This window comes from Odocoileus virginianus, chromosome 9 (assembly GCF_023699985.2).
Source record: "Odocoileus virginianus isolate 20LAN1187 ecotype Illinois chromosome 9, Ovbor_1.2, whole genome shotgun sequence".
In the NCBI taxonomy this organism is placed as follows: Eukaryota; Metazoa; Chordata; class Mammalia; order Artiodactyla; family Cervidae; genus Odocoileus; species Odocoileus virginianus.
The window spans coordinates 43,648,409-43,665,014 of NC_069682.1; the positions used below are offsets into that span (position 1 = coordinate 43,648,409).

The 16,606-nt window shown below is 42.0% G+C and overlaps 1 protein-coding gene across 5 annotated transcripts in view; it reads right to left on the reverse strand.

The window, feature by feature from the left end:
- The window catches only part of SLC23A2 (solute carrier family 23 member 2), a 137,598-nt gene that overhangs the window by 85,908 nt on the left and 35,084 nt on the right, over positions 1–16,606 (reverse strand). For 3 of the 5 annotated variants that reach the window (XM_070472295.1, XM_070472294.1, XM_020883648.2), the window contains exon 3: positions 376–622. In XM_070472295.1, coding sequence (XP_070328396.1) covers positions 376–480 — 105 coding nt within the window. In that variant the 5' untranslated portion in view covers positions 481–622. Of the gene's footprint in view, positions 1–375; positions 623–8,886; positions 8,940–16,463; positions 16,563–16,606 lie in introns of those variants that run through there. The other 2 variants (XM_020883649.2, XM_070472296.1) reach the window with 2 other exon arrangements.

Genomic DNA, 16,606 nt, shown 5'->3' on the forward strand with positions numbered 1-16,606 from the left:
ATGCATTCATTCACCCTCCCACCTTGAAATACAAGTCTGAAGTTGGGTCACAGATTACTTCATAAAAACACGTTTTTGGAGATAACATTAAGCCTTCAACATCCTCTAGTACACAGTAAACATTGGGCCAGTTTTACAGTGTTCACAGCAGGGCACGCTTCCTTCTTGGAGTTAATCCCATCAGGTGACTCTAGGCAAAGAGCAGGCCATAACCACTGTCAGACAACAGGGTTCCCAAAGACTATCTTGTGTGAAAAGCATTTGCTCTTCAATCACCTTAACCTTCGCTGAGAACAGGAGTATTAATGTCAATCCTATTCAATGCAGAAACTACTTTAGAGTGACTTAAGAAAGGAAGACAGTGAATGCTGTTACCGGAAGAGTAAAGAAAGATGGGTGCTTCGCTTCATCTTCATATTTGCCTTCAGCTGAACTTCCAGCCTCCATGGATTTGGACGTAGTGTTCTTACCAATACCCATCGTTAAGAGAAAAAGAGTAGCTTGGGGACTGAAGTGGTTGGAAGTTAAGGCTTGTCAACAGAAGAAGCCCAGGATCAGAGTCAGCTCTTCCAGTGCCGATTCTCAGGCAGAGATGAGCCCCACAAGTGCCATTTCTTAGCACCTAGAAAAAGAGAAAGCAGCCAAGTCATGTCAAGCATACAAACAACACAGGACACACAGACACTATGTTTCCTGCACAGGAAAGTCAGAGTACAATTATATCCAAACATTAAAAAAGCTCATCACTTAATCACTTTTCAAATCCTCATCCACCTTCATTTATAGTCATTAAGATTCTGAACCACCCTCTGAAGAGGGGGACCATCGAAACTGACTATCAAAAACATCAAAATGCTAGGGAGGAAAAAAATAGAAGAAGCATTTCTTTGACATGCATTACAGTATCTATCTTTTAGTCCAGCACTATCCAACAGAACCTTTCTACAATGATGGAAATATCCTACATCTGTCTTGTCCAATACATTCGTCACTAGTCACAGGATACTAAGCACTTAAAATGTGACAAGTGCAAGTCTTCCCTGGGGACTCAGTGGTAAAGAACCCAACTGTTAATGCAGGAGACACGGGTGTGATCCCTGGTCCGGGAAGATTCCACGTGCCACGAGGCAACTAAGCCTGTGTGCCACAGCTACTGAGCCTGTGCTCTAAATCCTGGGGGCCACGTCTGCTGCAGCCTGTGCACCCTAGAGCCTGTGCTCCACAACAAGACAAGCCAGCACAACGAGAAGCCCCCACACAGCAACTAGAGTAGCCCCCACTTGCAGTAACTAGAGAAAAGCCCACAGCAACAAAGATGCAGCCATAAATAAATAAATAAAATTATTTTTTAAATGTAACTAGTGCAGATACAGAAACTGAACCTCCACTTGTATCAAATTTAAGTTTGGATAGTGGCAATCATTGCCTGGAAAATCCCATGGACGAAGGAGCCTAGTGGGCTGCAGTCCATGGGGTCGCTAAGAGTCGGACACAACTGAGCAATTTCACTTTCACTTTTCACTTTCATGCATTGGAGAAGGAAATGGCAACCCACTCCAGTGTTCTTGCCTGGAGAATCCCAGGGACGGGGGAGCCTGGTGGGCTACCGCCATCTATGGGGTTGCACAGAGTCGGACACGACTGAAGAGACTTAGCAGCAGCTGCAGTGGTGATCATACTCAGCCACAGCCAACTTACTAGGATTGTATGGATCTTAGCTCCCCAACCAGGGAAGCTGCACCTTCAGCAGTGAAAGTGTGGAGTCTTAGCCAAAGGACCACCAGGGAATTCCCTAAGACAGAGAGAAAAATACCACATGCAAGTAGAGGGGAGAAGGGACAGGAAACATTCACTGGCACTCAGGTTAGAACAATGTCAGATCTTAGCATCAGTTAATTTCCCACAGAGAATGAATAAGCCAGACAAGCTGTCCTGCAAATGAGAAGGCAGGCCTACAAGGAGTTTGGAAAGACAAGTAGAAAACCTTTTGTTTAAGGAATTTTCTTAAGACGCCTCAATCAACAAATAGTTTAGATAGGCTGGAGAAAAACAGAAATATAAACAATAAGAAAACACAAAGCCAGAGAATTCAACAATTAAAGGGCAAAAAAGAAAAATAATAGAAATAGCTGCCAGAACGTCAAGTTGCCTCAATGGGATAGAGCTAGATACACAAACACAAAAATTTTTGAGGTGGCTCTTTCAGTTTAAATGTTCATCCACATTCTGCATTCATGTTCACATCACATCCATGACTCTTTAAAGCAGTGGCTCTCAGTGAGGAGTGATTTTTTTTTTCCTCCAGGGGATAACTGGCAATGTCTGAAGACACTTTTGGTCATCACAACTGGGAGATAGCTACTAGTAACTAGTAAGTGGAGGCCAGGTGTGCTGCTAAACATTCTGTAGAATGCATAGGATAGATAATTTTTTGTTGTATTTGATGCAAATGTCTTAGTCCAGCATTTTGCTTGCTTGCGAATCCTGTGAATGATCTTTTAGAATTGTTTTATTTTTATGTAACCAAATCCATCAGTCTTCTACAGTGTGATTTGGCCACTGCCATCCATCAGCTTTCCAAGATCTGAACAAAAAAAAGAGTGTGACAACAAGTATACCTAAATATATTAATAAAATCTTCCTGAAGAGACCCTGACAGATTTTTACCATGGCCAAGACCTTATGTTTTTCAGAGATAGGACAAGCAAAGAGGATGGTGAAAACTGTGGGGTCTTTATAAGAATACTTGCCATAGAGTCACATCCAGAGGGACCATAACCTCTTTGCTTTACATCCAGCCCCACTGCCATTTGCATGCCAGCAGAGCTTTCAAATCGACACTTATCCAAGTTAACTTTAGGGGAGACGAAAGAACTTTAATGTAGAATACATTTATTCTACTTGCTAGGGAAGACTGAAGGCAGGAGGAGAAGGGGACGACAGAGGATGAGATGGTGGGATGGCATCACCGACTCGATGGACATGAGGTTTGAGCAAGCTCCACGAGTTGGTGATGGACAGGGAGACCTGGCGTGCTACAATCCATGGGGTCACAGAGTCAAACATGACTGAACAAGTGAACTGAACTGAACCCATGTTAATTTTAGCTACAATGACATGACTTTAATGTAGAACACATTTATTTTACTAGGTTAATTTTATTTTCATGTTTGTTTCAGACGTATACGTCCATTGCAGGAGCCAACCCTCCCCACTGGCCCTCATCACCAGAAACAAAGAGAGATAAAATTCCATCTGGACAAGACTACTTTTCATCAAGTACTGGACTCCATTTCTCTACCCGATGTTTAACTGACCCTCACAAGCTTCCTCAAGTGTGCAGTCAAGTGGGCCTTAGGAAGCATTACTATAAACAAAGCTAGAGGAGGTTATGGAATTCCAGATGAGCTATTTAAAATCATTTAAAGATGATGCTGTACTCAATATACCAGCAAATTTGGAAAACTCAGCAGTGGTCACAGGGCTCAAAAAGGTCAGTTTTCATTTCAATCCCAAAGAAGCGCAAGGCCAAAACGTTACAACTACTGCACAATTGCGCTTACCTCACATGCTAGGCAAGGTAATGCTCAAAATCTTCAAGCTAGGCTTCAACAGTATGTGAAAGAAGAACTTTCAAATGTACAAAAATAAACTCAGTCGCTCAGTCGTGTCTGACTCTTTGTGACCCCATGGACTGGAGCCCACCAGGCTCCTCTGTCCATGGAATTCTCCAGGCAAGAAATCTGGAGTGAGTTGCCATTTCCTTCTCCAGGGGACCTTCCCAACCCAGGGATCAAACCTAGGTCACCCGCATTGCAACAAACTATTTACCAACTGAGCCACCAGGGAAGCCTTAAGTGTAGATGTACAAGCTAGATTTAAAACAGGCAGAGGAACCAGAGACAAAATTACCAACATCCACTTGATCATAGAAAAAACAAGGGAATCCCAGAAAAACATCTATTTCTGCTTAACTGACTACACTAAAGCCTTTGACTGTGTGGATCACAAGAAACTCTGGAAAGAGATGGGGATACCAGACACCCTTACCTGCCTCCTCAGAAACCTGTATACAGGTCAAGAAGCAAGAGTTAGAACTGGACACAGAACAATGGGTTGGTTCAAAATTGGGAAAGGAGTATATCAAGGCTGTATATTGTCACCCTGTTTATTTAACATATTCAGAGTATATCATATGAAATGCTGGGCTGGATGAAGCACAAGCTGGAATCAAGATTGCAAGGAGAAATATTAATAACCTCAGATATCCAGATGACACCACCCTAACAGCAGAAAGTGAAGTGGAACTAAAGAGCCTCTTGATGAAGGTCAAAGAGGAGAGTGAAAAAGGTGACTTAAAACTCAACATACAAAAAGATCATGGCATCTGGCCCCATCACTTCATGGCAAATAGAAGGGGAAAAATGGCAACAGTGACAGACCTTATTATTCTTGGGCTCCAAAATCACTGCGGACAATGTCTGCAGCCATGAAATTAAAAGACACTTGCTCCAAGGAAGAAAAGCTATGAAAAACCTAGACAGCGGGTTAAAAAGCAGAGACATCACTTTGCTGAGAAAGGTCTATATAGTCAACACTATGGTTTTTCCAGTAGTCATGTATGGTTGTGACAACTGGACCATAAAGAACGCTGAGCGCCGAAGACTTGATGCTTTCGAACTGGGGGACTGGAAAAGACTCTTGAGAGTCCTTTGGACAGCAGGGAGATCAAACTAGTCAATGCTAAAGGAAAATAACCTTGAATATTCATTGGAAGGGCTGAAGCTGAAGCTCTAATCCTTTGGCCATCTGATGCTAAGAGCCGACTCACTGGAAAAGACCTTGATGCTGGGAAAGATTGAGGGCAGGAGGAGAAGGGGGCGACAGAGAATGAGATGGTTGTATGGATCATCAACTCAGTGGACAGGAGTTTGAGATAGTGAGATAGTGAAGGACATGCTTCCCTGTCCTGGCGTGCTGCACTCCATGGAGTTACAAAGAGTGAGACCTGACTGAGCGACTGAACAACAACACAAGCTATACTGAGGGGACCCATCCACTCCCTTGTGCCGGTCTCTTACAGAAAAGCAGGCTTTGGAAAGTCCTAAAGACATAGAACCAAGTAAGCATAAAAGGTTTTGGGGCCAAAGAAAGTATAGGGCAGGAAGTTTGAGAAAAGTTTTGGGGCAGAGGGCTGCAAAGTCCAAGAAGATGGACAAATGGAGGGAAGAAGAGGAAGAAAAGGAGGAGACAGTGACCACTGAAAATAAAAATACATTCTTGAAAGTCCCAAAATGACAAAGCACTCAACAGCCAAGTACTCAAGATTTATGAAGATAGCTTCAAGGCCAGACACCACGCACTAACCTGAGATGAGAGTCTTTTATATGTAGAGTTGAACTTTCAAGTGGGGAAATGCCAAGGTCCAAAGACAAATGCAGCAAAAGATTTTAAACAGTGAAGTTTAGGGTCTATGTTAGAATTTGTGGTAAAACAGAAAGCAAAATCTGCCAAAAAACCTGAAATGGAAAAGTGTCCTCCCACAGTGCCTAATTGATCCTTCTTCCTACTCTGTGCAAAACAAAGAGAACAAGCAAGGCCAGTGCAATGTGTATACTGCATCACTCATTCAATGGACATGAATTTAAGCAAACTCTAGGAGACAGTGAAGGACAGGGAAGCCTGGCGTGCATCAGTCCATGGGATCACAAAGAGTCGGATGTGACCGAGCGACTGAACAAGTGCTATCTTGCCCCTGAGCCCAAGACAAGGGGAAAGATGGGGCTGAGGGATTAAAAAGCCCCATTATTGATTCACCAATAATGAAAATGATAATTATGACAGTAGTTATCCAGCTATGTGTCCCAGAGACATCTCTTAACTCTGATTATATAAACAAAAATTACTACTTGATAGGCACACTAACTCTATAAAAGTGGAAACTGAGCTTCAGAGAAATCAAAAGTAACTTGCCAAAGGACACATAGTTATAAGCAGTGCAGCAGCAGAACTCAAACTTTAAATCAGTATTCCTGTCCTAACAATGTTTATATAAACAAGACGTAAGCTCCAAGATGGCAGAGCTCCTTCTCCAGAGCTTAAGCCTGCCCTCCTCAGACCAAGAACTCCCAAATATGTGCACTTCCACTGCATAAACCATCATCTCAACAGCACAAAAGGCTCCTGTTTGTTTCATCTTGATAGCTCTACTGCAGCAGGAATGGCCATGCTACAGAAACTATCATACTATTCGACGGTGTCCTAATTAGCCAAAGAATTAGCCAAAGACATCCAGATTCCTTAACGAGGTTTCAGGTCCACTGTGAAGCCTACTATGAATCCTGCTATGCTGTGGTTTCCACCTTTCAGTTAGTTCCTTGATGGTGTCAGATCCTCCTCTAGCCCTCCGGCCCTGGCACATGCTGTTGTTCCAAACACATTCATCTCACCCATTTCCCTCAGGGTAACTCCATCAGTCTGACCTCTGATCACATCATAGCATCCGGGAACCATAAAGATGGTTATGACACAGCAAGATAATGTCTACCTGCTCAGTCAGACAAGTACAGAACAAGAGGCACTATCCCCAGTGCTGAACTTAGCACCTGTATTAAACACGCCCCAAAATATGTAGAATAAATGGTGCTTAAAAATTAATAATAAAGGTAAATCATATAATATAACATAAGACCTTGGTTTGATTCCTGGGTCAGGAAGATCCCCTGGAGAAGGGAATGGCTACCCACTCCAGTATTCTTGCCTGGAGAATTCCGTGGACAGAGGAGCCTGGTGTGCTATACAGTCCATGGGGTCACAAAGTGTCAGACACAACTGAGTGACTTTCACTTTCATATAATGTAACAATCATTCTTGCTTAATACTTTTATTTAATCTTGGAAAAGGAAATTAACAGCCAATATCAAATTCATCTGTGATACAAGAGACTGTTGTTGCAATTTAGTTGCCAAGTCATGCCTGACCCTTTTGCAGACTGTAGCCTTCCAAGCTCCTCTGTCCATAGGATTTCCCAGGCAAGAATACTGGAGTGGGTTGCCATTTCCTTCTCCATGGGATCTTCCCAACTGACCCAGGGATCAGTTACGTCTCCTCCACTGGCAGGCAGATTCTTTTATACTGTGTCACCAAGGAAGCCCAAAACCATGGTATGATCCTACAAAGGAATGAAACTATAGCCATTAAAAAGATAGCACAGAGTAACGATAACCCTATATGCAAAACAGAAAAAGAGACTCAGATGTATAGAACAGACTTGTGGACTCTGTGGGAGAAGGCAAGGGTGGGATGTTTAAAGAGAACAGCATCGAAACATGTATATTATCTAGGGTGAAACAGATCACCAGCCCAGGTTGGGTGCATGAGACAAGTGCTCGGGCCTGGTGCACTGGGAAGACCCAGAGGGATTGGGTGGAGAGGGAGGTGGGAGGGGGGATCGGGATGGGGAATACATGTAAATCCATGGCTAATTCATTTCAATGTATGACAAAAACCACTGCAATGTTGTAAAGTAATTAGCCTCCAACTAATAAAAATAAATGGAAAAAAAAATAAAATAAACACTTAAAAAAAAAGCACAGAAATACTGACATGCAGAAATGTGTACCCTAAGTTATATACAACAACTGGTATTTTAAAAAAAAAAACACAGTATTATATTAACAGAAATAAACTAGTCACAGAAGGACAAATACCACACAACTCGACTTGTATAAGGTATCTGAAACAGTCAATCATAGAAGCAGAGAATAGAGTGGTGGTTGCCAGGAACTGGTGTGGAGGGGAAAGTGGGACATTGCTTTTCAGCAGATATAAAATTTATCATGCAAGATGAATAAGTTACAGAGATCTGTTGTAGTTAACAATAATGTACTGTTCACCTAAAAGTTCATTAAGAGGGTTCAGTTCAGTTCAGTTCAGTCGCTCAGTCGTGTCTGACTCTTTGCAACCCCATGAACTGCAGCACGCCAGGGCTCCCTGTACATCACAAATTCCCAGAGTTTATCCAAACTCATGCCCATCGAGTTCAGTGATGCCATCCAGCCATCTCATCCTCTGTCGTCCCCTACTCCTCCTGCCCCCAATGCCTCCCAGCATTAAGAGGGTAGATCTCAGTAATATATAACAATATCAATTTTCTAAAATGATGCAATGAATGAAAAGGATTAAAAGCAATTTTAAAAAATTATAAAAGCAGTATGTACAGCAATAACTCATTGTGTATGTGTAAGTGTGCCACATGCATAAACACACCAAAATGCTAACTGTAATGTTGATTAGTGGGACAGCAAAGGACTTATTTTCTTCCTCTTATTCCTCTGTATTTCCAAAAGTTATGTACTTAACAATGAAAGCTATGCTCACTTTCTCCCCCAAGAGCCACATCAGCACCCAGTTCTTCCCTGCTATTAAGAATCAAATCCAGAGAAGTGATCATTTCTCCTTACCAAGGGGATACAAAGCAAAGAGGTATAGAATACAGTTCTCATGTTTAAAGTTGTAAAGTAATTTTTGTTGTCAGAAGAGCATGGAGAAATGCCAAGGATTTGTAAATTACACTTAGCAAGTGAAGGAGGGAACTCACAATAAAAGAGGTATACCATGACTCTATGTTGAAACCACTTAAGAACTTTAAAAATACCTAGAGTCTATTGAATAGGACTGCCAAGCCTGAACATCTAGATTTTGTTTAATTCTCCTGCAGCCAGAGTTAAAAATCACTACCTTAGAGCAAGTAAGAAATCACTATAGACTTAAAAAAATAATAAATCAACCTCAATAAACATAATGCTGACATGGTGGGAAAATAGCAATTCGGGAAATTCTGCTATAAGTAAATAGAAAAGTAAAATAATCAGATCTTCAACAAACCTTTCAATTCCCGAAAGACTGAGCCACTAGCTTTCTAGCCATCAGAGTGTGTGTGTGTGTGTGTGTGTGTGTGTGTGTGTGTGTGTGTTGGGGGGGGGTGTGTCTCTAGCCATCAGGGTGTGTGTGCATGCTCTTTGTGACCACACTCTTTGTGACCTCACGGACTATAGCCCCCCAGGCTTTTCTGTCCACGGAATTTTCCAAGGAAGAATACTGGAGCAGGTTGCCATTTCCTACTCCAGGGGATCTTCCCAACGCAGGAATATTGCATCTCTTGCATCTTCAGCGTTGGCAGGCCACCAAAAATCATGCACAAATGCAGAATAACAATTCTTTATAATTAAATGTATTTATTTTTAATTGAAGGATAACTGCTCTACAACATTGTGCTGGTTTCTGCCAAACATCAACATGAATCAGCCATAGGTATATCTGTGTCCCCTCCCTCCCCATCCCACTCCTCTAGGTTGTTACAGAACCCTGAGTTCCCTGAGTCACAGCAAATTCCCATTGGCTACCTATTTTACCTATCGTAATGTATAGGTTAACCAGTAGAATAACAATTTTTAATCAATGTTTATTTCATGAGCTATTCAGTCAGTGATCATTTCTTTTGCACTGAATTTTTTTATCTGACCATTTCTCCCTTGTCAGTGTTAACTCCTTCAACTATGACTTACCATTTCACCCCTGTAAACATTTCATCTTTATATTCAAAAAGCTTTAGCAGATCTGATTAAAAAACAACTGTCAGTCCAAGACCAGCCTTCCCTTTGGCCCACGTCTCTTCAGAACTCTTCGTAACACACTACAACTGCCAAAGGTCCAGGCTCTAGACTCCTGCATCCTGCTACACCTACAAATGCCAACTCTTCCAACAGTACCTTTTCGGTCTTGCCACAGAGGTTCCTTCAAATTTGAGCAGCACCAATTGGTTATAATTCATTCAGTTTTCCAGGTAGGGCAGCCTGCAATTCTTGGACAGCCTCTCCACACAATAGCATCAAGCCCTTGAACCACACAGAAAACCCCACCTCAAATAGTAATATCTTAGACTTGAATCTCCTGCCACAAAACAACATAGGTCTGAGAGAGATCCCTATAGCAGGGAGGTTCATGTATAGCCTTTGAGAATTTGTGACTAAGTCTGACCTTCAGGTTGTTGGGTGTTGTGTGAGTGCTCTTCAGTTGTGTCCGACTCTTTGTGATCCTATGGACTGTAGCCCACCAGGCTCCCGTGTCCACAGGATTCTCCAGGCAAGAAAACTACAGTGGGTTGCCATGCCCTCCTCCAGGGGATCTTCCCAACCCAGGATCGAACCCGAGTCTCCCATATCTCCTGAACTGGCAGGCGGGTTCTTTACCACTAGTGCCACCTGGGAGGCCCCCTGTCGGGTGGGTAGGGAGTTCTTAAAACAACACACAACAAATGGAGATGAGGTACACATTTACCCCAAAAATACAGCACTGAATAAACACTACATTGAAACCATAACTGCACAGCAAATCCACTGTTTGATCTAGATACAAAACCTACAGTTCTCCAAAATGATACAGAATAAGAAAGAAAAGAATAGAGAGTAAGAATCAGTGGTTCAGATCCCTAAAACTCAAGTGGGAATCTTATTCAGTATACAGATTTCTTCTATACAAATACTGGCAGAAAAATATTCAAAGTTATTGTTATTATTATTATTATCAGAGCTTCCCTAGTAGTTCAGCTGGTAAGGAATTGGCCTGCAATGCAGGAGACCCTGGTTCAATTCCTGAGTCAGGAAGATCCCCTGGAGAAAGGATAGGCTACCCACTACAGTATTCTTGGGCTTCCCCTCTGGCTCAGGTGGTAAAGAATCTGCCTATAACGTGGGAGACCTGGGGTTTTATTATAACATTTCCAAATTAAAGACACAGAAAAGTCTATTAACAGGCAAATAGATAAGCAAATCATGGTGGGTCCAAACAAAGGGGTACTCAGCAGTTAGAAGGAAGCAACTATTGATGTACCTAACAAGGAGAAATGGCAGATACTACTTTGAGTGGAAGAAGCCAGACACAAGATATCTTGCCTGATTCCCTATAGAAAAAAATAATCTTTGGTGGCTGGAAGCAGAGAGTGGTGGCCTACAGAGCAAAGGTGGGAAGAAGGGACTCCAAAGGCAGAGGAAGGAACCTGTGGAGTGACAGAAACGTTCCATATCTTAATTATGATTCTGGTGGCTCCATTCACTGGCTTCCTGGTGGTTCAGATGATAAAGAATCCACCTGCAATGCAGGAGACCTGGGTTCGATCCTTGGGTTGGAAAGATACCCAACAGAAGGGAATGGCTACCCACTCCACTATTCCTGCCTGGAGAATCTCATGAACAGGGGAGTCGGGAGGGCTACAGTCCACGGGATCAAAGAGTCGGGTACAACTGAGTGACTAACACTTTCACTTCTTCCATTAATTGTATGTAAACTATGGCTCAATAAAATTGATTTTAGAAGAAAAGAAACTTAATTAACTCTCATTCCACCAACATTAAAAAATGTCTCTTCCCCCAAATTCTGATTCCATAGACCTGCATTGAAACTTGGGGCTGACATTTTTAACAAGTGCACAAATGTTCTGCTGCTAGTGGTCAGATCAACACCTTTGGACTGGGCAACCTGGGGTGGGATCAAGCTATGCTCTCTACGAGCAAAAATGTATCTAGACAGGTAAGAGTATATGACCAAGAAGGAAAACTCTGGAATAAGTAAACTCAAAACCTGAACTTGCCAAGTGGTAGTCTGGTCCTTCCGAAGACACAAACAAGAACTTTCAGAGCCAGCCAGGTTCAATGATAAAGCACATTTTAAAAGTCAATCTATGACTCTCTGCTTAAATCCCATCATTAGAGGATTATAGTTCAATTGTGGCTCTCCATTAAATTCTGTTAAATGCTAACATGTGACCTAAATACTTGTAATTCAAGCCAAAAGAAAGATTACTGGGAAAAATATCCTCAACTTGTACGTGATCAAACTCCCTTTAAATATAATGACTTAAAAAAAAAAAAATAAATAAATAAATATAATGACTTAAATGGTTGTCTAACATAGAGTCTTGCTTTAGGGTTTAAAATTCAGTTTAAAATTCTGACCCTGGCTAGCTATCATTATTCCATTTAAGCAGTAATGAAATGAACCTGTAAGAAGTGGTTATTATTTGATCTTGTGATTACAGCTAGGCTCACAGGCTATAACTAGTGGGGGGTGGGAATCATTCTACAGTCATTTCCAAAACACTCTTGAGAACTCTTGCTCTTATTTTTCAAACTGCAAGTCACCATCCACTAATGGGCCAAGAGATCAACTTGATCTCAACCAGAATTTGTAGAACAATGAAATTTAACAGAAAAAAGAAAATCCAGAGCACACCTCACAAGGTAGGGGTAACTCTTATCAAGGTAAAAACTGTGGGTCAGTCAAAAAGAGTCTAAAAGTCAATAATGTAAACTAAAGCTCTGCCCAGTGACACAATATGCATATTTCAAGCACTCAGTTTAATACATGTTATTTGCTGAACTTTAATATACCCACAAAAATAATTTGCCAAAGTGATACAAGATGACAACACTGATAACAAAATATAACATCACCTTGCCTTAACAATGGAGAGAGTACCCAGAATCATGGCTTCAGAGTGGCTTTTCTTTAAAATCTTTCAGAGCCCTAAACCAAAACACCTCAGTAACAGCATTCAAGACAGTATCTGTTTACATTGCAAAGAGTTGTGTAAGCTTCTGGCACTGTCTTGGTTTGTCAATTTGTTCTCAAGAAGGAAATTCTTAAAAAGTCAAATAGAACCTGGTTTTCTGAAGGGGAATTAGGGTTGGCTGTCAGGTTTCATCTCAGAAACCACCTGCTAAGAACCTCAGGAGCCCCAGGACCAACGAGGAGCCTATGGTGCAAGCCTATAGGGAACTTGGAAGGGAAAGGCCCTGGGACGAATGTTGCTCGACTACTTAGTGAGTGATAGTCACTCAGTCATGTCTGCCTCTTTGTGACCCCATGGACTGTAGCCTGTCAGGTGCCTCTGTCCATGGAATGTTCCAGAATACTGGAGTGTGTTTCCATTTCCTTCTTCAGGGCTTGACTACTTAGGAATCACCTAAAAATGGAGTCAGGGTCCTCAACAGAGGAGACACAAAGCCACTGGATAGACATGGCAAATATTCTTGGCACATCTATGGTGTGAGGTGAGTGAGGAAGACCATTCCCAATTCAAAGCAAATATTTTTGGAGCATAAGATGAAATGATAAAATGATAGATGTTAAATAGTATTCTCTGAATGCAGAAGAACCCTTTGGTTTCTTCCAGAGACATGGCCTGGGAAGTCCTTGGTACAGAATAACGTCTAGTCCCAAGCTAAACTCTAAATCCTAAAGAAGCTTAGATCCAGCTGATGTCAGTCTACACACAGCCTGAGCCATGAAAATTGCTGGTCATGCTATCTGGAGAAGATGACTCATCGGTTGCTCCATTAGAGGAAAACTGGAGTCAAGTTTACAGTAAGAGGACAAAGCAACTGATGTTCTGTTAGTTTGATGGCTCTAAAATACAAAGTCATCATTAATCTGTTTTTCTGACTTAATGTAGGTGTCAAACGCTGTGGCTAGTATCATCCAACAGAAATCTTTTCCCCAAACTTTATTTAAAATATTAAGACCCTAAGATCCATCATCCTCACTGTGCCTCTCCTGTCCCAAATATGACCCATGCAAACCATGCTGACATGCAGGGTTCCCAGGTCTTAGCTCAAAAAGCCTCCTCCTATAGGAATTATTTCTGGGTTAGTTGTCCCTCCACTTTCCTGTTTACATGGTACACAGTTTCTTGGTCCAGCTCCCCAACCAGGCAGGGACTGGGCAGGGACACGGTGTTTACCAGATAAAAGGCATTCAAATATATGGAGACAACCTGAGCATTTTTCCAAGCACCAGTAAGCCATACAAAATCAAAACAAAATCTATTCCCTGCTCTCCAGATTTGCTCAAGGAAAACATATGGCCAGGATAAGAGAGAAGGCAAGGGAGAGGTAATAGAGAAGGTATAGCCTGTGGGCCAGGATTAAAATATAAATAGATATTTGAGAAAACTCAAGCAGAATCAAGATGCATTTTATTGCATTTACTTCTGTGTGATTTAACATGTCACTTTTTGTACAAATGATTTTTATTGAAACACTATTTTTAATGTATTAATATTATTTTTAATGTACAAGAGCACTGAAAAAATAATTTTACAGGCAATCTTAGGGGCAAAATGTGCAAAACTGACTGCCTATCATATCCAAGATACAAACATAATTTCACTTAAATTTATTCAAATGATAGGAGGGGTTGTTATTATCCCCACAGTTTAGAAAACTGAGGCACAGAGAGGTTGACATACCCTTGGACAAAAGCCAAGGGGAAGTGGCAAACACACCAATCACTGAGAGCACGAAAACTGCTCCTATTCCCTCATGGACTGACTAACAGAAGAAGGCTCTCAAGATGAACTGCCAGTAAAGGCCTGAGATGTTAGGTCTGATGGTCATTTTGGAGGAAGCTGAGCAAAGTCTCAGTTACCATCAGGGAATAAAAAGACACTTCTTCTACACCTCCAAGTAACCTTTGTCATTTGATACTCCCCCACCTTTCCAGCACAACAGCAAGCCTGAGTGCTCAAGTAATCTCCAGGGGATGGCCCTGCCCTGCCAACTCTGCCCCCTCAGTACCACTTCAGCTCCTGCTTCTCCCTCCCTTTCCAGCACAGCTGAGGACTCATTTGTCACCTCTAGCTACTGCTGCCACTGCTGCCCCCACTGCAGAAGAGAAGGCACTGCTCATGCGCTGGGAACAGCACTTTGATGCTTCAAGCTCTAAGTGACTTACCAGCTCTCTCCTTGAATTACTCTTCAGACTAATCCACTCCTCTTTGGAATGCTCTCACCTTTCCTCTGCCCCAACTGTCAAAACAAAATTTCTTTCTTGCACCTGCAGAGAGAGGTCAAGCTCTACCTTTCCCTAATTTCCTGACTACCCATTATATCTGCTGTTTTGCTGGACTTTGGCACACTTGCTTCTCTCAACTACCTGCTCTCTTCCTATAATCTGGAAGAAATCCCATTTGCAAATCTCTTCTGCAATAATTTTTTTCTCCTCACTCACCCCTGCTGCCCCCTATTCCAGTTTACTGAGTTCTGTCTCCTCCCCACAGGTGCTCCCAACATAAAAAAAGGGGTGCTCTGCAATTTCACCTACCTTGATGGACCACCTGATGGCTGAATAGTGGAATGTCCTTAGTCTCTCAGTTGTGTCGGACTCTTTACGACCCCATGGACTGTACAGCCTGCCAGGCTACTCTGTCCATGGGGATTCTCCAGGCAAGAATATTGGAGTGGGTTGCCATGCCCTCCTCCAGATGATCTTCTCAACCCAGGTCTCCTGCATTGCCAGCAGATTTTTTATCATCTGAGCTACCAGGGAAGCTACACTAGGGTTTAACTACACTGCACTGCAAATACCTGGGGCTGGGACACTAATTTTTCTCCAGACTCACACCAAGTACACAGTGACTGAAACAGCTTTTCCTTGACTTTCATTAAATGGGAGCCTTTTTCCTGACCTTTAATAAACATCCCATACCTTTCTTTTTTTTCCTGCAGAGGAGCATGTTCCTCCTAACCTATTTAAAAAAAAAGAAGAAAAAGAAAGAAAACAAAACCACATCCAATTGATACAGAGACTGCAATTCCTTAGAATCCTATGGCACAGATGTATAGCTTTTGTTGGTGTCTAAACCTGACATTTTTACATCCCACAACTTTAAAAGAATTTAAAAAATGGATGTATTCAGCTATAAAAGAGGCTCCAGCTCTCTTTGAGGTTTGTTTAATCTATGTTCCTCATTGTCTGTGTACTTACTTTTCTTCAAACCCCTAAAATTCTGTATAAAAGAGTACACAAGCCCTTGAAAGTCCCCGGACTGGACCTCATTCAGAGAATAAGGTAAATGAGCACCTGAAAAACACTGAATCTAACTTTTTTGGGTCCAAGATACCTGGCACACAAGAATTTACTTTCCTGACAGATCTAAGGATAGAATCTATGCCCCCTGCATTGGGAATTCAAGAATCTCAGCCACTGGACCACCAGGGAACTCCCTGAACTTAACATTTTAATTGCTGCAGATCAGATTTTTTACTGGCACTCTCACATATTTAATGAAGAGCATTGTCTTCTAAAAGTTGCATAAATGTTAAGGTTATTTACATTCAAATAATGTCTGACAGCACCAAAAAAGACTTTGGAGATTTTCTAGTAACTCAGCTGGGGAAACTCAAGCTATAGGTGCCTTACCCACCTACAGAGCCATGTATTAGCCAAAAAAAAAAAAAAAAATACCCCCCAAAAAACCAGCATACAGTCATAGATAGGGACACACGCAGCCACAGATGCAAATGCATGGAAACAGACACCCATGAACTCAGATGCACAGACAGACACATACAGACGCAGACGCTAATTTCCCAAAGTACAGCTTATGTACCAAGAAATGGTCTTACCTGAAGAATGAAATCTTACTGTAGTATCTCCCCAAAATACTTTGTACTCACTGCCCCCACCCACCAATTCTGTGCTGGGCTCTGCTCAAGGATGGGATCATTCTGATGCTCAGCATGAAATGCTTCAGGTGCTGAAGGAATTT